We start from the raw sequence: 21,843 nt of genomic DNA, 5'->3' as shown, positions 1-21,843 counted from the left end.
TCAATAATAAGCCTGCAGCACCATCTAGTGGATAGGGCAGCTTGGAACCAAACAAGGCAACCACCAATTTTCATTGGTTGAGCTTTAATGAATATGCATCAGGAAGTATAAGAACTTGCTAGCCATTGGTTGGGGGGAGGTTACTGGGTTGGAAGAGGGGTTGGGCCTTGCTTGTGCTAAGAGTATAAAAGATGGATCAATTTTTGGTCACAGCATGCATTTTTTCCATTTCTAAATGCATCCAACTTGCTTTGTACAAAACAACTTGAATCTATATAAACTTTCTTGTTAAAAGAATATCGCTGCCTGGCTTTCATTTCTGGTCAATCTCTGAAGTCCTGGAACTTGCTTAACAGCACCTTACAAAAGGAGTGACATCTCAGGATACTGGCCTAGAATAGGAAAGGGGAACATAATTTCTGTCCCTCCAGGTCTGGTCAGACTCCGAATCCCATCATCCCTGATTGCTACCTATTCTGACCCAGGAGAAAATGTATTACCGGTAGTTGTTCCAACCCCTTTGGCCTTGCCCACCACTGGCATGTCCCCATGGGCTGAAAAAGTTTCCACAGCCCTGGACTGGATGACCTCCCTTCCAACTTTCTGTCACCCCCCAAAACTCACCCGTTGCTGCTGACCCTTGCTCCACCCCATGAAGCAACGTCTCTCGCCACCACCCCCATTGCGTGTGCACAGTTCCTTCTTTCGCAACAGCTTGGGGGGTTGGAAATCATGCTTTTGCATTTTTTTTATTGCTTTTTTTAAAAAAAGATTTTCTTGATTTACAGAAATATATGAGAAAGTTAAAAGACATTGCAGGCAGGCAGGCACTGCTGATTTTGCAAGGGAATGCAGAAAGAGAGAGAGAGAGAGGAGTAAGGGCTGGAAGGGAGGGGCTCTAGACAGGGCCACGAGGGTTGCCAAGGAGTCAGAACCAAACAAAGGAAGTCCTAGCAAGCTGCTGGGAGAACATCTGAACCTGGGACAAGGGTCTGGTCCACAATTCTGCCAATGAGTCACTCCTGCTCCTGGGCAGTGGGGAAAGAGGAAGGAAGAGGGTGAGAAGACACAAGGGAAAGAGGAGTCACTTGCAAACTGAACTTCTTCCAAAGGATATTCCTCCAGTACTGAAAGGCTCAAGAGCACGACTTCAACCCAAGTCTTTCCATCTTGGAGCAGAACCCTTTCCACAAGGACTTTCCCTTTCCCGGATGGGACCATATACACATATATGTGTGTGTCTGGGGAAGGGAACATATTGCAAAGAACTCTGGGGCACCCTTGGGCGCAGTGTTGAAGAGCAAGGGTAGGGAAGCTCAGACTTGGGAGCTGGATGTGGTCCCCCAAGCTTGCCTGTATGCATAGGAGACAACTCCTAGGGGGATGAGGTCCCTTTGCACCCCCAAAATATTTCAGGGGGCTGGGGGGGGCAAAAATAATGGACATTGCCATTCAAATAGTGTGTGTGACATCATCAAATGATTGATTGTGTGGGGCGGGGCTTACCTGCCACCCAATTTTTTCCCCCAAGTTGGCACCCCTGTCTGTATGGAAGATAGCGAGGGGCATGTAAAAGCTAGCCTACCGTACGAAAGGTAAAATATACATTTGTTGCTTCACCCCCATTTGCCTCTGCCTTAGATTAGGGCAAATGATTTGTCCACCTAGCCCTGTATTGTGTGAGGTGGGAAGATGTTTTTCAGCTCATGTACCAGTGGTGGGTGTGGCCTGACATGCCCCAACCCATGCAGGAAAGCAAGAGATATCAGCACACTTCAAGGACATGTCAGCCTGGATAGCTCAGCTGGTTAGAGTGTGGTACTGTTAATGCCAGTGTTCTAGGTTTGAACCCCATATGAGACAGCTGCATATTCCTGCATTGCAGGGGGTTGGAATTAGATGATCCTCAGGGTCCCTTCCAACCCTATGTTTCTATCCCAGGGAGGTTAAATCACAGAGCAGAGCTGGTGAGGAGTGTGTGGCTTGGAGAGTCCTGAGGTCTGGGTAGAGATTATCTGGAGGACCACATTCCCACCTACTGTACTGCCTTCTCTGACTGGCAGGGGCCCTTAGGCAGAGATGGATTTTCCCCACCACCTGATTCTTGCTTAACTCAGGATGCTTAACAAGCATCTGGCTGACAGCTAGGTGTTCTGCCACAGTGATCCACTGATCTACTAGGGAAGTGGTAGAAGATGAACACAAGCAGTTGTTTTTAGACTAGGTTGAGCAATTGGTCCATTGCAATCCAGTGTTTGGCTGCCCTAGTTGCTCTCCAGGATATTGGAGACAAAAGCGGCCTTTCAATAAACTTAATTCACCTTTAGGGATGGGCAAACCTATCAGTTTCTCATTTTTCCAAACTTAACTTTAGTTCTCCACATCCAATTGTGATTCCCCCCCTCCCCAAAGTCCTCATGAAATTTCATCAGCACTGTTGCGCAGATTTCTGCTTACATTAATTTTTGTTTGCAATTTTGAGCAATAAACACATTTTTTTGCAAATTTCCCCACGCACAATACGTTCTTATGTCATTTTCACTGAGATATGCATTTATGTGCACACTTTAGCATATGCATTTGTGCACACGTTACTGGGGCTGGAGAATCACATTGCAAAATTCAGAACTGTGAAAATTAGGTAGATCAACCATCAAAAGCAGTTTGATGAATCAAATTTCTCTGCCATATTCTTCATCGGTGCTAAAGAGTCCCGTCTGTACCTACTCTCCCGCTACTGCAAAAACCCTCAATTTATTGCATTCAGAGGATATACTGAGAAACTGGAGGAGGCGAGGAGAATGGAAGATCTGGGGTTCACCTCGGGTTCAAATCCATTTGTGCGCTTGACTTTGGTGAAGGCAAAACCCATGGCAACGAAGGCACTGGTCCGTCATGACTGCTTTGCCATCTCCATGGCCACGGAGACCATAGAAGGGTTACGGAAAGGGAGAGAGGGAGAAAGCAACAGATGCTGCCTGGTTATAACAGGCTGGCTTTTGCACACAAGGCAGTCTTTCTGGTTCCAGAAATTTGCCTCCCATTTGTTCTCGCGAACAATCGGCTTGCAGGCCGTTTGGGGGAAAACAAACAAAAAGCTTGCAAAAAGGGAATCGGAAAGCGTGAGAGGCAGTAATTTTGCAAAAAGATTAAAAAAAAGAAAAGGTGGGGGCTTCACTCTGGGAGCTGGAGAGAGGGGGTGTGGATATAATGAATAGAATCAAAGCTGCAAAGAGCTTCTGTCTCCAGTCTCTCCCAGTTAGAAGTCAAAGAGAACGCTCTGCTTTCAGGGTAGAAAACAAAACACTACACTTGGGTTGTATTTGGCAAACAAGCCATGTTTGCAATGTTTCCATCACCACCAAGGCACGCACATTGCTTCACTTCTTCAAAACCCAATTTTTCTGTGAACCCCACCCCCTCAAAACACACACACACACGCGAGAGAGAGAGAGAGAGAGAGAGAGAGAGAGAGAGAGTTGAGAGAGTCAAATAATCCACGATGGGCTTTCATGCTGTTTTTAAATAAGTTTAATATCAGTTGCAGGGGAGCCCGAATCTGATCAGGACTGCAGTGCTGGCAGAGCAGAGGAGGCGTTAACTCTCATCCCTGTGGCGATTTCCTCCCACATATGGGTACCTATGCTTTTTCACTAAAGCTGCAAAGAGATACTTCAAGAGAGCCATTTGCAATGGGAAATTGAAGCTCCCCAAACCCCAGAATTGTGCTTCCAAAGGGTTTCTCCCTCCCACTGTAAAACTGGGGGGAAACAAACAAACCTGGATCTCCCATAGCACACCCTAAAGCATAAGAACAGCCTTTTGGATTGGGCCAAAGGCCCATCTAGTCCAGCATCCTGCTCTCACAGTGGCCAGCCAGATACTTGTGGGAAGCTGCCCAGCAGGACCTGAGTGCAGTAGCACTCTCCCTACTTGTGATTCATAGAATCATAGAATTGTAGAGTTGGAAGGGACCACGGGGGTCATCTAGTCCAACCCCCTGCTATGCTAGAATCTTTTGCCCAGTTCCCGACAACTAGATATTCAGAAGCACACTGCCTCTAACAGTGGAGGTGGAACACAGCCATTGTGGCTAGAAGCCATTGACCTCATGATGAATTGGTCCAGTCCTCCCAAGTTACTCGCGATGGTTGCCACCACTGTCTCCTGTGGGAGTGCGTTCCATAGTTTAACTACCGGTATGCACTGCATAAAGAAGTACCATCTTTTGTCTGTCCCGAATCCTCCAATATTCATTGGAAAGCAGCCACTAAGCACACATGTATGTATTAGCTTTACCCATCAGCCTTGCCTCTCCCCTGTGGATTGCTCAGTTGTCATGGGTAATCTCAGGGTCATGGGTTCAAGCTCCACATTGGGTGAAAGATTCCTGCATTGCAGGGGGTTGGACTGGATGACATTTGTGGTCCCTTCCAGCTCTACAGTTCTAGGATTCCCTCCTCCCTTCATGCTGTTTGTCTCCCCCACCCCACCCCACCACCACCCATCTGCTTCCTTCTTTTTAACCAGGCATCCCCAAACCTCAGCCCTCCAGATGTTTTGGACTACAATTCCCATCTTCCCCAACCACTGGTCCTGTTACCTAGGGATCATGGGAGTTGTAGGCCAAAACATATGGAGGGCCGCAGTTTGGGGATGCCTGTTTTTAACAGTTCATACGCAGCGCACAGATGGGGAACCTTATTTCAGCCTGAGGGTCACATCCCCTTCTGGGAAGCCTTCCAAGGGCCACGTGCTTGAGGTGTGCAGGGCCAGAAGCAAAAGTGGCCAGAGCAACTAATCGAAATGTTACTTTGCAGTTTCTACACCACGTTCTCTGGCTAAGCAAGAGGGAAGCATCATCAGTGTTCGAAGACACACTTCAGTCAAGCAAAAACAGAGGAAATGTGCAAAGCACCACCAGTCCTGGGAAGGCCCTGAGGGCCAGGCAGAGAACTCTGAGGGCCACATTTGGCCACTGGGCCCAAGGCTCCCCACCCCTCCCTGACATAAGTTGCTGGTGCTGTATCATAAATAGCTTTGGGGGACATAAAAATAAAGATTCACAATATTCGAATTCAGGGCCCCTTTTGAATTTGTTTAAATCCAACACAGCTTTCTAGTGAATTTTGGGCAACCCGCAGTGAAACACCACAGAATGGAGTATCCAATTCCTGGAACAAACCCAGCACGCATCTGGAGAGCAGTCCTCGAGGAAGCCATGCTACCAAGGAGAGATTTTTAGGCTTGGCTTGAGGCCAAAGATGCTCCAAAGAAGCTGCAACAACAGTCTCTGCCCAAAAGTCGCTTGGGACGCTGAAAATGGCTTTCTTGGCGGAGCCTGACCCTATTCGAGAGTCATCCCCACCTTTTGTCGTGTGCCGTGGGACTGACAGCATCCTAGCATCCTGACAGGGTCCCCTTGCGAAGCGGCCTTTGCAGCGACAGATGGTCCGGATAAGAAACGGCTGCCAAACAGCCAGTTGCCTGGGGACAATGCCAGGTCATGGTTTGTTAGCTTAACAAGCCTCTATTTATTCTTCCGCTGAAGATGCTGAAATGGGGCTTTGTCTGCTTTGCTGGACAGCCGACTACAGAAGCAGCCAGGATGGTGCAGGAAAAACCAAGCACAGGAACGGCCAAAAGAGGAGAGCCGCAACCAGTAGGCAACCCTCTCTTCTGAACAGTATAACCATCTACTGTAACAGGAATCCAGGAAGCTGCCTTATACCATTGGTCCATCTCACTCACTGTTATCCACACTTACAAGCAGTAACTTTCTTGAAGTTCAGGCGATGGTCTCTCTCTCCTGTCCTACCTGGAGATGCCAGGGATTGATTGAACCAAGGATCTTTTGCTTGCAGAGCATGTGCTCTGCCACTGAACTGCAGCCCTTCTGCTAAAAAGAAAGTAAGATTCCAGTCCTCATGATTCTGAATAAAGGGTGGATTCCAATAGGGACATAGGGAGCTGCCTTCTCCTGAATCAAAACATGGGTTTAACTAGCTCAGGGACGGGCAGTGGCTCCCGGCAGTTTCAAGCACAGGTCCTTCCCATGCCTACCTGGAGATGCCAGGTGTTGGACCTGGGATCTTCTGAATGCAAAATAGGTGTTCCATAGCTAAACCACAGTCCTCTCTATGTGTTGGCTGCTGGGTCACCACCGAGGAGTGTTGCCCGGTAAAATAACCAATCTTTCTTCCATCAGAGAAGGAGAAACACACACAGGGGAAATGGAAATGGTATTAACTATGGACTAAGGTTCAGATCTTGGCATTTCTAGTTAAAAGGATCAGGTAGCAAGTGATGGGAAAGGCACCTTCTCTGCTTAGGACCCTGCCATCCATCAGAGCAGATGATTCTGATCTAGGTAGAGAAATAGTGTGATGTGTTATAAGGCAGGTCCCTAAATTGCACCAGCCACAGCCAACCTGTATGACTCAGAATCTTTTCCCATGAAATTCCAGCACAGGAATGTCTCCCTTAACTATTCATTAACATCCCCATATTACCAGCTTAAGAACTTAAATGAGATATCCTGACTCCTGTTTACATTCCAACGCTCGAAACACAGCTTCCTCCTCCCTCCAGCACGGGACAATCTCTGACGACTGCTCAGAGCGCTGTGCCGCCCTTCCCATCAATGAGCAGCGCAACTTCGCCCCCGCCACTCCCACTACAAAGAATGTACAACAACACACACCTCTTTGCTGTTGAGGTTCTCTTCCCCAACCCATCTATTAACCATCAGCTTTTTGGAATCCACACCCATAACATTGGTTCACGAGGGTAACTTAACAGATGCTTATTAATTTATTGCTTTGCTTCCAATACAAGTTTCAGCAGCAGGGTGTGTTTGTGTGTGTAGAGCCTGCCAAGAGCACACAAGACAGGGACCCATCTCAGCTTTTGTCGAAACGGAGGGCTGCGTTGTAAGGAGGAAAGCTTGCATTCTGCAACATACTCTTTGAAAGCTGGGAGGAATTATATTACTAGTGAAGCTGCACCAAAGGATCTCACACAGGTGTGTGCGTACATCCACGCCTGCACACGCACCCCCAGTCACCCAATTTAACAGCAAAACACTCTCTTATGTACAAAAAGGCTGCACTTTCAAAGTCTCAGGTCCCCCTCCGCCGGCGGCCTTTCTCATTACGTCAGGATTTCCTGTCTGCCGGAATCCTGCAACGGAGCACCCACATCTGCCGTTTGGTGCTTCTCCATCACCTGCAGAACATCATCCAAAATCGACGGCCCCAAGTCCACGTGAAGGGAGAGCAGGGAGCCTGCATGGGACATGAAAGCCTTGTCTTTATTTTCTTCCCCTGAGAACCCATTCACAGAGGCCGGGCACTTGCCATTGGCGGTGCCAAGGGGTTCCGAAGTCCTAGCAGACACAGCGCAGGGAGGACTCAGCACAGGGTCATTCGTCTGGGGAGCAGCTTGGACTTTGTCGTCGAGGTGCAGGCGTGGTGGTTTGGGCGGGGCTTGAGCAGAAGGCAGGGTCAGCGCCTGCAAGCCACCAATGACCGGCAGGGAGATGGCATTTTTGAGGAGAGGGGAGGGGATGTCTGAAGGCGGCGGCTCGTAACCCGAGATGGTAGCGGTCCTCGAGAACTCGAAGGGCACCATGTACTGGCTAGTGCCGCCTGGACTCACGTTGCCCTCTGTCCTGGGCAGGAGGTGGAACTTCCCTTGGAGAAAAGAGATGTCACCAAACATGTCGTTCTCCCCACCGCTGCCAATATGAATCGTGTGCCGGAAGTCCCCTAGTGGTGGGCTGATCATGTCTGAAGAGAGGATGTCTCGCAGTTTCTCCTTCTTGCCCCTTCTGCTTCCTCTTTTCAGGTAGATGGGCACTTTGGTGGTAGACATCTTTGTCGACTGCTGCTAAGGAAGAAGAAAAGAGTGGTTGAAATTAAGTTAAGAATTCAGTTTTAACAATCGTCCAATTGGAATTTAAGCCCAACCATAGAGGGAAGGACTACAGCTCAAGGGTAGAGCATCTGCTTTGCATGTCCCAGGTTCAATCCCTGATGGGGAATCCTATTCACCCAGAGGACCGCATTCCCTTCTGAGAACCCTATTTCGGTGGTAGGTGGGGCCAGAAGCAAAAGTGGGCGGGGCAATGAGCACACATTTTACCTTTGTGCAGCAGGCTAATTTCTACACCAGGTGTTGGGAATCTTTGGCCCTCCAGATGTTGCTGAGCTAATATTCCCATCAGCCATTGCAAGAATGGCCAATGGCCAAGGATGATGGGAGTTGTACTTTAGTAGTTTCTGTGGGGCTGAAGGTTCCCCACATATATTTTATACTCAACCCCTCCCCATCCAGGCAAGCATTATCAGACTACATTCAGGCCAAGCAAAAACACAGCTGGTGAGGAGTGTGGCTGGGGGAGAGTCCCGAGGGCCAGATAAGGAGGGCTTGGAGGGCCACATCCATTCTCTAAGCCTGAGGTTCCTCGTCCCTGAACTAAGAGCTCTCTTTGCTCACCTCATAATCTGAAACCTGTGTTGTTTGGGATTGTAAGCATTTCTTGCTGCCTTGGCCCCATCAAAGTCATCTCCTTCTCCATCCCAGAATGCCCTCAGGATGGGCTGGAGTGACCAGGCAGCAGACACTTCCTCTGCTGGCCTCCTCCCCAGGCATAGAGCGAGGAAAAGGAGCAGCAATGTTCCCATGAAAAGCCTGGCTTCTGGATCAGACCAAAGGCCGCCAACAACAACAACAACATCATACACCATTAGGCACCAGGCGAAAACATTCCTCTTCAACCAGGCCTTTGCCTGATTAACACATTATACCCCTTTTAGATGTTTGTGGAAGGGGATCCATCATCCCGTTCTCACAGTGGCCAGCCAGCTGCCCACATTGGGAGCCCCACTACACAGGACCTGAGGGCCAACAGTGCTCTCCCAGTTCTGAATTCCCAGTAACTGGTATTCAGAGCAATACTTCCGTTGCTCATTTTAAAACGGATTTTCTCTTCACTGTGTTTGTTCAGCTTTTCGAGCACCGCTCGGAGGCAGAGGCGGCAATTAAGCGGCATACATGTTTTTGAAATAAATAAACAGTTGATCCCAGCGCCATTTGGCAGGGGCTCTGCTCCCCGAGGCATTAAAAAAAAAGCAACGACACCCAGTCCATGTGGCCTGGCCGGGTTTGAACAAGCGAGAGCGTTCTGCGGCCGACTCGAAACAGGTGGCTGCTCTGTCAGGGGTGGGCTGATGGACAAAGCGGCCTTTTGTCTGAGTGCCTGGCAGGGCGCTGGTGCACGCCAAAGCCTCAAGAGCATTGGCTCGGCGCACTGCTGACAGAGCAGGTTATCACGAGCAACTGTTTAACGGACGAGTCAGGAAGCGAAGGATTTAAAAGGGGAAACGGGCCTCATTTGCAACAACCGCAGAAAAGCAATCCAGGCAGCTTTCTCTCTCTCTCTCTTTGCAAGTTAAGAGAACAATACACCAGCGGCTGAAAGAAGCCGGGCCCACAGCTCCAATGCACTGCTTTGGACAATCGCCACTTGTTCTCTTGCCCCGCCAAATGCCACACACAAACAGCCATGCCTCTGGGCTCAAAAGCACCACTGCCGAGGGCACCACCCCAGAAAAAAGCAGCACAGTTTGAAGCAGCAGCAGTGGCAGGAGATTTGAGGTTTTCCTCCAGACTTCCTCCAAAGAGGTTAGACGGGTCAGAGTTCATTGGTTAGAGCACCTGCTTTGCAGGCAGAAGGTATCGGGTTCAATTCCTGGTATCTCCAGGTAGTCCTGACTGAAATCCAGGAGAGCGGATGGCAGTTGGCGTGGGCCAGGCTTCTCCAACCAGGTGCCCACCGGGATGATGGGAGATGTAGACCAACAGCATCGGAGGGGCACCAGGTTGGGAAAGGCAAGCACAGGGCTTGGTATCAGGTGATTTTCTACACACCTAGGGCTTCATCCGCATCATAGATTTAAAGCTGTATGATACCACTTTAAACAGCCATGGCTTCTGCCAGAGAACCCTGGGAACTGTAGTTTGTTGAAGATGCCGAGAGTTGGTAGGAGACTCCCCTCGCAGAGCTACAATGCGCAGAGTCCCCTGTGAAGAGGGATTGATTGTTAAACCACTCTGGGAATTGTAGCTCTGTGAGGGAAATGAAGGGGGACTCCTAACAGCTCTCGGGTCCCTTAACAAACTGCAACTCCCAGGATTCTTTGAGGGGAAAGTCATGACTGGTTTTGGGGGGGGCTTTTGGGGGGGGAGAGCCATGATTAATCTTTAAATGTATAGTACAGATGGGGCCCAGGTCAGGCAGAGGATGTGAACATCCACCTTTAAAAAGCCAAAAATATCCAGGGACTAACGAGGCTACCAATTTATCTCTCCCCCTCCCATTTAAATTCTGCAAACCCACAAAAGTGTACGGGGAATTTGCAAGACATTTCTAAAGCATCCCCTAGCTGAGCAACCGACCCCATGTTCTTGGTTCTTCCAAGATTCCACTAGGTGGCTGTGTAAGTCCAGGTAAGTCGCATTTCTCAAAGGAGCAACTCTGGCTCCTCTCAAGAGCAACCACAAACCACTCACCAATTCTTTAAACCAGAGATAAGGAACCTGTGGCTTTCCCAATGCTGTTGGGCTTCCAACTTCCTTGATCTTTGCCCATGTTGTCCACGGCAGATGGGAACTCTGTCTGTAGACCATGAGACAAGGAACATGTTCATGTTTGTCCCTTTAGAAAACGGACCATTTCAGGTTTACAGTTCAACTCAAATTCATCCCAATCATTCTCGGCAATTTTCTCCCTAGCATTCATAATGCTAAAAGTTGCTGAGCTAAAGTGTAAAACGGACTGAAGACTAAGGAAACGTCCATGTAGTGGAAATGTGAATCGTTTCACTTGTTTTATTTATTTTTTGCCAACAATTATGACGTTTCAGCTTAAAGGCTCAAAGAGACTACAACCTGAAAAACACATTAGGAGAATGAACTTGAACTAGAAATTGTCCCAAGTTCTACTCCAAAAAAAAGAACTTAATTCATGTTTACTTCACCTGGCAATTGTGGGATCTTTCAGATGTAGTTCAGAGATTTTTTTTTAACAAATGTAGCAAACTTCATTAGACCAAACTAGTTCATCCCAAGCACAGAGTACACCTATATCCCACTCTCGTCTCGAAAGGCATCAGGGCAGCATACTGGCTAACTTACCGGTATCTGCCTCTTATCCTTGCAACAACCATAGGTGAGGCTGAAAGAGACAGTACAATTTGAACCTGGGTTTTCCAAATCCTATTCAGATACACTCTAACCCCCAGGCCACACTGGTTTGCAATCAGCTTAACTGGCACTGCTTCCAAAGATTCTCTGTGAAACTGAATCCCTATCAAGTTGCAGTTCTCTCTGACCAAAGACTAACTTCTGATTAGATATGCACAAGACTGGGACATTGAACTGTGATTAACACGGTGGTGCAGTCGTGGCTTCCCATTCCAAGCTGTTGTGTAGTGGGTCTTCAGTGATTTCAGCTCAGTGCAAATAAGAAGCAGGAGGCGAGGATTTGGTACAACATCTCTTTACTTCAAAGAACAAGTAAGAGCCAGAACACAGGGAATGGGGGAAACTGGGACTTATATAGTAACAGAGAACTAGCAGGGAAAAGATACATTTTGCACTTGGGCATTGCACTCACGAGGGTGCTGCTTCCAGATGGCGTTCAATTATATACCGCCAAATTCAGGTTGCACAAGTCGATTTGGAGCTCTTGCACAGCAAACACACTGTCCATCCCCCACGCCACAGAAATCCAACTTTTTGCAGAGAAAATACATCAGAAAGTGCGGGACTAACGCTTGCTTGATGAAACATCATCTAACCTTCCCACAAATTTGAACGAATGCTCAGCAAACAGGCCGCACGCCATTAACTTCCGTGCAAACAGATCAGGATGAACGTTCCACATTTTCACCCATAAGGAAACGTACTTTCATCCCTTGTAAACTTTTGCCTTTCCCCCCATCCTTCCCTCCTTTGGTTCTCTCCCCATCAATAAATTTTAGATTGCGACATCAGCCAATCTAAAATTGCCCATGGGATATCAGCTCCGGCCAAGGCATGACAGATAATGGCAACAATCAGGAGAAAGATATAACATCTTGCAAGGACAGGAAGAAACACCACGGACAGGATAATTGCCACCCACAAGAAGAACAAGGATATAGTTTGAGTTCCTCACTTGAAGTTTTATAAATCATTTAATGTGCCAACACAAACAGAAGTTATTAATATTGCAGTGGTTGAATAAGGGATTATTATTATGACCAGAATGTAATTAAAACTGATAAGATTTCGGAACGCAGAAATAAAGACAATAATCAAATCTAGCACGTGGGGGGGGCCCATTCTAACTAAATTATATAATTCACTAATTGAATGATTGGTATTAATAATTGTATTATAAATTGGTATTGTTATAATGAGGCTATTACTGGACTGTAATTGAAAACTAATAAAAATTTATTACAAAAAATAATAATATTGGAACGGGGTGCCAAATTGAATAAATTATGGGGGGGGGTAAACTGCACACTACATAATCGATCACATGACGCAGTGCACAGACACCGTTTTAATGGCAATGCTCTTCAACATTGGGAGGGCGAAGGGACCTCAACCCCTAGGAGTTAGCTCCTATGAATTGTAAGCAGCTCAGGGCATGGACCCCGCCTTTGCTGCTTATGCTGCAGTGAGCTGTGTGCCAATTAATGGTGCTGAATAAACGCAGCACAAAGGAAGCGAGAGCAGGTGGCAACAGCAGCACTTTTCATGAAAGCACTTTTTGAGCAATTTGAAGATGCGCCTTGGGGTATGAGAGCAGCTGCACAGAAGGAGAACAAGAATGAGATGGGCAGACACTTGCTACAGGGAAGAAGAAGAAGAGGAGGAGGAGGAGTTTGGATTTGATATCCCGCTTTATCACTACCCTAAGGAGTCTCAAAGCGGCTAACCATCTCCTTTCCCTTCCTCCCCCACAACAAACACTCTGTGAGCTGAGAGACTTCAGAGAAGTGTGACTAGCCCAAGGTCACCCAGCATGTGGAGGAGCGGGGAATCGAACCCGGTTCACCAGATTACAAGTCCACCACTCTAACCACTACACCACCCTGGCCCAGAGAAATGATGGCCTGACATTCTCCAAAGACCTGACAGGCTTCCATGCAAAACGGAGGCAAAGACTTCTTCCGCAGGGTGCAGCAGGACTAAATTTAAAATGGGCTGTAGTTACAAAGTAGATTTTGGTTGAACTTTGGGGGCGGGGCTCTCCTTTTTACTGTGCTCATGATGGAAGTTACCTGCGATTCCACTTTCAGGACAATTTGCGCCCGCCGAAGTTGCAGAGCAGCTTTCTAATCGGTGAATGTCCCTCAACTTTCTGCTGAAATTCTGTAACTTTTCATACCGCAAATGTACCAGAGGGGAGGGGGCCCATTGTCCCGCTTTGGGGCTGGTCTGCACGTCCGCTGGGTCCATGACTAGGAGGCAAAAGTCCAAGCCATTTCATGCTTGACCCACCCCTTTCTAGTCATAGCTCTGAGTGGTTTCCCCCTTGCCCTACTCCTTAGGGAAAACCTTCAGTGCTAAATCTGAGCAAACTCGAATTGCTGTTTGCTCTGATTGAGCGCCAAAGAGCACTTTCCCCCAAGATGAAAGCAGCAGGACGAGAGGCAGTGTAGATGAGCCCCTTCTTGTTGCACTATAGCTGAAAGTGTGCCCTTGCAGACAACAGTGGAATGATGTGACCTGTATAAGCCCACTATCATTGCATCAATGAAATGTTGCACAATGCACTCATAAACCTTACATATTTACTATGTTATTGGATTAGCATTTAAGATATTTTGTATTATACAATGTTTTAAAAAATTCTGGTTTTAGTCTTTTCATTTGTTGTATCTTGCAAGTAAGACATTTACAAGACGTCTTCGGATGTCAAGGAGATAAAGAACTACACAGCTTTTAGAATATATAAAAGGATGTCATATAGAGGAGGGAGAAAGGTTGTTTTCTGCTGCTCCAGAGAAGCGGACACGGAGCAACGGATTCAAACTGCAAGAAAGAAAATTCCACCTAAACATTAGGAAGAACTTCCTGACAGTAAGAGCTGTTCGGCAGTGGAATTTGCTGCCAAGGAGTGTGGTGGAGCCTCCTTCTTTGGAGGTCTTTAAGCAGAGGCTTGACAGCCATCTGTCAGGAATGCTTTGATGGTGTTTCCTGCTTGGCAGGGGGTTGGACTGGATGGCCCTTGTGGTCTCTTCCAACTCTATGATTCTATGATTCTAGAATACATCTAAAGGCAGCCCTGTATCGGGAAGTTTTTAATGTTTGACACTTTACTATGTTTTTATATGGAGTTGAGAGATGATGTAACATGGGGAGCAAATAGCAAAGATCTGATGAAGAGAGCACAGCAGAGGCTATACTTTCTGAGAATCGTCCAGAAAAACAATCTCTCAAAGGACCTGCTGAGGGCATTTTACCACTGTACCGTAGAAAAGTGTCTTAACCTATGGTCTGTGTGTGTGGTTTGGGAGTTACACAGTTGGGGGGGAAACAGCGCTATCCAGGGTCGTTAAGACTGCGGAGAGGATAATTGGGTGCACTCTTCCCACTTTGGATCAAATCTATGCCTCCTGGTGCTATAAGAAAGCTGCAGATATTGTGCAGGATAGTGCGCACCCCGGAAATGATCTCTTTCAGCTTCTGCCTTCTGGAAGGAGGTATAGGGTCATAAACACCTGAGAAATAGCTTCTATCCAAGAGCAATTTCAGTTTTGAATGCAGCAAAAGGCAGTCTGTGAGGAAGGGAAGGTCTGTATTCAGTTTTAGGGGGTAAATCAGGAGGCGTATTAAGAGTTTTTTTAGGGGGTTAATTATGCTGATGGTTGTTGTAAGTTTGATGTAGATGTTCAATTTCGTTGTTCTGCATGGGACAATGACAATAAAGATTATCGTATCGTATCGTATCGTATCCTGCCTAGAGTGCCCGGGGGAACCCAGCCAGAAGGGCTGGGTATAAATAATAAAATTATTATTAGGCTTTTTTTTAAGGTAAAAAGCCACTGACAAATATAAATAATAATAATATGGTAGCTTCCTAGTCCTACTACTAGAAATCTACCAGGAAATCCATACAGTGTATCTACTTTCTGACTGCTATGTCAGTGGAAGTCTTTCAGCAGAGGCTTGACCAGGCATCCCCAAACTGCGGCCCTCCAGATGTTTTGGCCTACAACTCCCATGATCCCTAGCTAACAGGACCAGTGGTCAGGGATGTTGGGAATTGTAGTCCAAAACATCTGGAGGGCCAAAGTCTGGGGATGCCTGGGCTTGACCATGCTCTCATGGGATGCCCTTCGCCTGGATTTCCTGCCTCAAGCAGGGGAATGGGCTGGATGAGGCCTCCTTCAACTTTAGGGTCCTGTGAATCAGTGTTAGAAACTCAGATACGTAAAAGCAAGGAGCCAAATGGCTCCTTAAAGTAGGGTTTAAGGCTACAGTCACCCAAACGGAATGTCTAGTTGCCATTTTGGGACCAGACAGCTCAAAAGTAATATTTTTTAATACGACTTTTTGATTTCTGAAATTCGCTCTGATTGTGCAGATAAAATATCACGGATAGAATTTTACAGGTTGTGTTGTTAGTGTGTGAAAACAGGCAAGAACCGAGGGTCCCCAGGCATGATGGTGGAGACATCAGGTGCCATCCTGTGAAAAGCAATGTAGGGAGGCTGTGAAAGTGCAGCAAAATGTGCTCAACTCCCTCCCTGCAGACTGTTTCTTTCTGATCCAAGCTGTTTTTCTGCTTGCTCTCAGTCATGACAGCTAAATACACCCCCCCCCCATTGTCAGAGGCTTTATACCACTGACCAACGGAGACCAAGGGACACATGAAAGGCAGAGGGCTGCTGTCTCCATGCTCTGCTTAGATGGACCTCCTGGAGGCATTTGGCAAACCAGGGGTTAGAAACAGGATACTAGACATCCAAGAGAATTGGGTGGCCTATTCCAACAGGAACAATCAATGAGAACCTCCATACTCAGATGCAGTCTATCTCCAAGTACCCACGTGTTAGGGAGGTGAACAACAGGGGGTGGCCAAAGCAGTCTGAACACTTGCAAGCACAACACAAATGTTAAAAACCACCATCAAATCACAGCTCACCTCCATTTACACGGATGTGTCCTCCTGCAATTTGTTTTTCTTCCTCCAATGAAAAAACAACAACCCTGAAGTTCCATGAGGACCAGCACCTTAAACCAACCTGATCTGTGATTTTTACTGTGCAGTAAAAACTTTGATAGTGGGCTTGTTTTTTCAGGAGATCCCATATAAAAATTCTAGAGACTCCATTTTCATTTTACCACACCTGATGTTTATCCAGGCCCCTTGGGAAACTGGTGTGTGTGTGTGTGTGTGTGTGTGTTTGTCTGTAAGCAGGCAAGGAGATGGGGAGAGCAGGGCACACTCCCTCCAAATGTCCAAATGTGCCCACAGGGCCAAACATGCCAACCATCCATGTTTCCTGCTTTTACCACTGTCCCCATTCGAAGCACAGGAGGACTCCCATATGAGTAAAAGGTAAAGAGACCCCTGACCGTTAGGTCCAGTCACGGGCGACTCTGGGGTTGTGGCGCTCATCTCGCTTTACTGGCCAAGGGAGCCGGCGTACAGCTTCCAGGTCATGTGGCCAGCATGACTAAGCCACTTCTGGCAAACCAGAGCAGCACACGGAAACGCTGTTTACCTTCCCGCCGGAGCGGTACCTATTTATCTACTTGCACTCTGACGTGCTTTCGAACTGCTAGGTGGGCAGGAGCAGGGACTGAGCAACGAGAGCTCACCCCGTCGCGGGGATTCGAACCGCTGACCTTCTGATCGGCAAGGCTCTGTGGTTTAGACCACAGCACCACCCACGTCCCTTATGAGTACAAAAAACAAACAAACATATGCACAGGGAGAGAAGCATTGGAACCCATGGGGATTTTCCCCTGGCAAGGATGCAGGCAGAGTAAAACACTGAATGAAGAGAGCAGGCTAGCACCTCACAAAACCAACGAGAATTGTTCCCGTACTTTTGCCTAGCAACTGAAAACCCTTACGAAGAAGAGAAGGCATATATCCAGCTTCCTCTGCCCCCCTCCCCCGGCACTATGTCATTTATGCGCCGTGCCCAGTTAGCCCACCCGCCGACCCCTCTGTATCCATTTCAGACTTCCCACAGCCCAAGGAGCATCCAAAGATAGCCCCAGCAGAGCCAGGGTGGGGTGGGGTTCTAAAGTTACAAAGCAGCTCTCCCCACCCCCCACCCCCCGCAACTCGCCAAGGTATTGTCCAATCTAAGACCCTGATCCAAGTTTCACGTGTGCTCACCTGTTCTGTGAAATCAATGCCATTCAATTCAGAGGGGTCTTTAATAGCAGGGCGGCAATGGAAAGGGCTATATATTGGGGGCAACTTGGGGAGGGGGTGAAAGAAGGGTGGACATTTGCAGAGGGCTTTATATAGCCCAGAAGATGAATCTCTGGGGGGGGGGTCTGGGGGGGAGAGGGGAAGAGAGAGGGAGAGGCACTACAATGACGCCAGCTTCTAAACTTGAGAGTTTAGTTACTCTGCCAGGCCTGGAAGCTCAGAGATGCCCTCCTGCCCACCACACCCCTGTTGTAAAAGGTCCAAGCTTTATTTCACACACACACACACACACACACAATGTAGCTGCCAGGTTCCATTCCTTAAATACAGAGAGGTGTGGAAAGCCGGGCCAAGACAGATGGGAACAGACATGTCTGCTTGCCATCTGGCCAATTTTTAATTTATATTTAAGAGAGAGAGAGAGAGATTGGTTGTTGTTTTTCACTTTTCTTCTTTTAAAAAAAGAAACCTGTCTTCTGCCCCTGTATTATTCCAGAATTATCACAGTTAAAACAAAGCAAAACAGAAACAGCTGACATTACATGATCAAGCGTTCCTTTCTAAAATGAAAAGTACCAGGGTTTCCAACATACCCAACAAAGCCCAGCCTGGGATGCTTTTACAGTACTTCATTTGTTTCCAAGGCCATCCCAGAATAAATATCCCCTGGGCTACTTGCAAACAAGGCAATGGGCTGCATCCAATGCTATTCCTACTCAGAGGAGACCCACTGAAATTAATGGGGATGAGTAACTTAGGCCCATTTGATTCTCTGGGAAGAACTTAGTTGAACACAACCCAATATTCAAAACAGTAAAGGTAAAGGTAAAGGGACCCCTGACCATTAGGTCCAGTCGTGGCCGACTCTGGGGTTGCGGCGCTCATCTTGCGTTATTGTCCGATGGAGCCAGCGTACAGCTTCCAGGTCATGTGGCCAGCATGACAAAGGCGTTTCTGGCGAATCAGAGCAGCACAAGGAAACGCCGTTTACTTTCCCGCTGTAGCGGTACCTATTTATCCACTTGCACTTTGACATGCTTTTGAACTGCTAGGTTGGCAGGAGCTGGGACCGAGCAACGGGAACTCACCCCGTCGCGGGGATTCGAACCGCCGACCTTCTGATCGGCAAGCCCTGTTTAACCCACAGCACCACCCGCGTCCCAAACATTTAAAAACAGTACGCTATCGTAAAAAAACAACAAAAGAAAGCAAGGCAGTCAAGGACAGGAAGAAATGAGGAGAGGAAATTGTTCACATGAGCTGGATTAGCATCTAAGTGCAGGTAAGGGTGCACGAAATGAATCAAATGGGGTCAGCACACTAGGGATACAAGGAACAGCTAAAGCAGCTTTTGGCAGCCTGATGCCACCCAGATGGTTTGGACTAGTCCAAAACATCTAGAGGGCACACAGTTGACAAAGGTTGGACTAAAGCATTTTTGACAGAGGCAAAGAAACTTTTATTTCTAATGAGGGCAACATTCTGGGCAAGGAGAAAACTTGCCAGGGGCACATGAGGGTTGAGTTGGCACCAAGAAAAATGAAAAGGATACCCCTTTCTCTCTTTTTCCACCGTCTCCTTTCCTCTCTCCCTTTTACCACCCCATCCATCCAATTTTCCCCACTGCCATCTGCATGAAATTAGACCGAGGGCCAAATGTGGCCCTCAGGCTGCCTCCACCCTCAATTTAGTGCTGCGTAGCTTAGAAAGAGACAACAGGGAGAGAGAGGGGAGAGGGAGATATATATCTTGGGCCACCTAATAAAGTTTGACAGGCAGCGCATTGAGAATGAGACACTTCTTTGCACAGCATGTTTAACTTAGTAGAAACTCCGGCCACAAGATGTTGCAATGGCAGGGACCACTGCCCAAAATGGCTGGGGTGTGGAGAAGATGCAATAAATTCCAGGGGGGGGGGTATCAGAGGCTATGAGTCAGGATTGTTAAATAGAACCTCCCCGTCTGCTAAGAGAGAAATAGCAAGAAATGAATAAATAAACCGGGAAGGGGGCTGTTGAATTTGCATCCTCTTATCAGGATTACCAGGGAGATCTGACCAGAATCTGTCAGGAATAAGACTGGGGTTGTCCTCACGTAAAAATAAGGCCCGCTGAACTCAACCAGTTACAGGTAGGTAGCCGTGTTGGTCTGACGTAGTCAAAACAAAACAAAACAAAAAATTCTTCCAGTAGCACCTTAGAGACCAACTAAGTTTGTCATAGGTATGAGCTTTCGTGTGCATGCACACTTCTTCAGATACACTGAAACCAGCCTTCCTTCCGGATAGATATGTACAGGATTGTATCACTGGTGGAACTTTTTGCAAGTTTTCTGCGACCCTCCTTAGATCCAGTTGCTTCTGCTGCTGCTATAGACACAGGAGCAGAGGCTGCCGGATACAAAGTGAAGTTCTCTGCTTCGCACCCACCCTGGTTGCTCAGGGAGGGGCAAGGAAGTAAGCAAACCCCACCAGCCGCTCTCCGCACTCCTTCCAGTAAACTCTCGTTATTATGGCACACGCTGAATGTTGGATCCCCGGAGGGGAAGCTGGGAGATCCCGGAGCCAAGCTCTGTATCCTCCTTAGAGACCCCGCGCCCGCCCCGCCGCGTGGCTCTCTAACCATTGCGCGCCGCGTCCGCCGCAAAAAAAACCCCACACACATCCCGTTCTAATTAATCTAGAATGATCTCAAACCCGCCAACTGTTTACATCTCCAAGGGGTAAGAAGCAAGGAAGTGAAGGCACCTCTAACGACTCAGGAGCAGCTAACCCAAAACAGCACGCCCACCCCCCAAAAAACTTTCCACCCCGCCGAGTATATATCTTTTAAAAAACGGTGTTCATACTTTGCGACGGGGTCTGTGCTGTAGAATGTGGAACGATCAACGCGGAAGAAGGGTCGGGGGTGAACACAGTCGGATAGAAGGAAAAGAGAGATGCCCCGGTTAGATTTTTACCAGGCAGGAACTGCAACCCATGGGCCTCTGAACATGTGCAGAGTGCCTTCCCCAAACACTGCAAATCCTCCTCTACCTACAACACCAGCAGCGTAAGTTGGGCAAACCTGAACCCCGGCATCTCTTCAGGGCGTTGTCAATGGGATATATCCTTACCCAAGAGCCCATAATGATCTGGATCCTCACAATAAATACAGAGCACCCCTAAAGATCTTGCGGGTCAGGGACGCAGCTTTTAACCAGGTCTCCCTTCCACCCCCGAACACTCCATATTTTTGAAGGCAGTTTCCTCCTTTCCCTTTCCCAATGCGAAGCCGTTTACTTACCCCGGGCTCGCAGCTGGGCGGCGCCGGCCGCTCCTTTTCCTGCGGCAACTGACAAGCAAAGAAGGAGCGAGCTCCACTAGCCTGCAATTGCCACCCACCACAAAGCCCCGCCTCCCCGAGGCCACCAGCCAATCCAAGGCGGCTGCTCTGAAGCGCAAGCCCCGCCCTTCTTTCAGACTCCTCCCCTCGTTGCTTTTCTGCTTTTCTCTTTTTTTTAAATTGCATATTGCAACAGTCTTTTAAGGAAGCGAACCCCCCTGGGCTTGTTGTGACCCAAGAGCCCCTGAGCGTGTGCAGAGGAACTTTTGATTTTCACTGGAGCCGAAGAAGACTACTTGCAATCCCAGACTTTCCTTCAGAGGAAAGGACGATAGTTCAGCGCTGACGTCAGGGGCTTTTTGGGTTGCAGAAAACCCCAAATTCAATCTCAGGAATCTCAAAATAGAAAATTATCAAGCAGCCTGTGATGGGAAAGACCTGTGATCCTGGATAGCTGCAGCCAGAAAGAGTGGAAAATCCTGAGCTATATAGCTTCCTGTGTGTAGAAATACCAGCAGCTTGGAAATTCAAGAGGAAGTATTTATTTTCCTGCTTTTGTGGGGTTTTAAGTTGCCTTCTTCAGCTCTAGTCAAAGTCAAAGTTCCTCTGCACATGCTCAGGGGCTGTGATATGTTAAGCAGTAAGAACCAAAACAAGACCCTTGAAAAAGCGTGGCACACACCCAAGTAATCACATCCTGGGTTGTTGGTTTGAGCCCCACGTTGGGCAAAAGATTCCTGCATTGTAGGGAGTTGGACTAGAATGACCCTCGCAGTCCCTTCCAGCTCTACAATTCTATGAACTCCCACAAATATGAAATTCGGCGTTCAATCAGAATGCACTATTCTGGGTAGACGCCATCCCTGATACTGCTCTTTCTAATCGTTCCCGTAACACACATGTCCTGCACCAGACAACTACTGCCTCTCCAGAAAGGGAGCTCTGAAAACCCAGCAGATACAATGAGGCAGCCTCACCCATGTTAAGTCAGGTTCAGACTGGGGGCTCTTCCACACTTCCACTTCTCCTAGGATTTCACGTGATGTCAAGTTACAGGTCTGT

General features: G+C 47.9%; 1 protein-coding gene across 8 annotated transcripts; it reads right to left on the bottom strand.

Moving 5' to 3' along the window:
* Positions 1–3,516: 3,516 nt before the first annotated feature.
* On the bottom strand, positions 3,517–20,833 carry CDC42EP2 (CDC42 effector protein 2). Of its 8 annotated transcripts, none has more exons than XM_035098588.2 (4): positions 20,743–20,766; positions 20,306–20,323; positions 10,576–10,681; positions 3,517–7,887 (listed from the first exon to the last, which is right to left on the bottom strand). In XM_035098588.2, the coding sequence occupies exon 4, from the start codon at positions 7,873–7,875 to the stop codon at positions 7,153–7,155; it is 723 nt and encodes a 240-aa protein (XP_034954479.1). In that variant the 5' UTR covers positions 7,876–7,887; positions 10,576–10,681; positions 20,306–20,323; positions 20,743–20,766; the 3' UTR covers positions 3,517–7,152. The 8 variants fall into 8 exon arrangements, with proteins under 8 accessions (XP_034954479.1, XP_034954478.1, XP_034954477.1 ...); XM_035098587.2 differs by having other exon boundaries at positions 3,517–7,890; positions 20,743–20,765; XM_035098586.2 differs by lacking the exon at positions 20,306–20,323 and having other exon boundaries at positions 3,517–7,890; positions 20,743–20,833.
* Between the last annotated feature and the right edge of the window lie 1,010 nt (positions 20,834–21,843).

Source organism: Zootoca vivipara, chromosome 17 (assembly GCF_963506605.1).
Source record: "Zootoca vivipara chromosome 17, rZooViv1.1, whole genome shotgun sequence".
Taxonomy (NCBI): Eukaryota; Metazoa; Chordata; class Lepidosauria; order Squamata; family Lacertidae; genus Zootoca; species Zootoca vivipara.
This window is presented reverse-complemented; position numbering and strand designations above follow the sequence as displayed.

Bases quoted from the DNA above. Each gene is read 5' to 3' on its own strand.
- CDC42EP2 (XM_035098586.2), bottom strand. From the start codon at position 7,875: ATGTCTACCACCAAAGTGCCCATCTACCTGAAAAGAGGAAGCAGAAGG.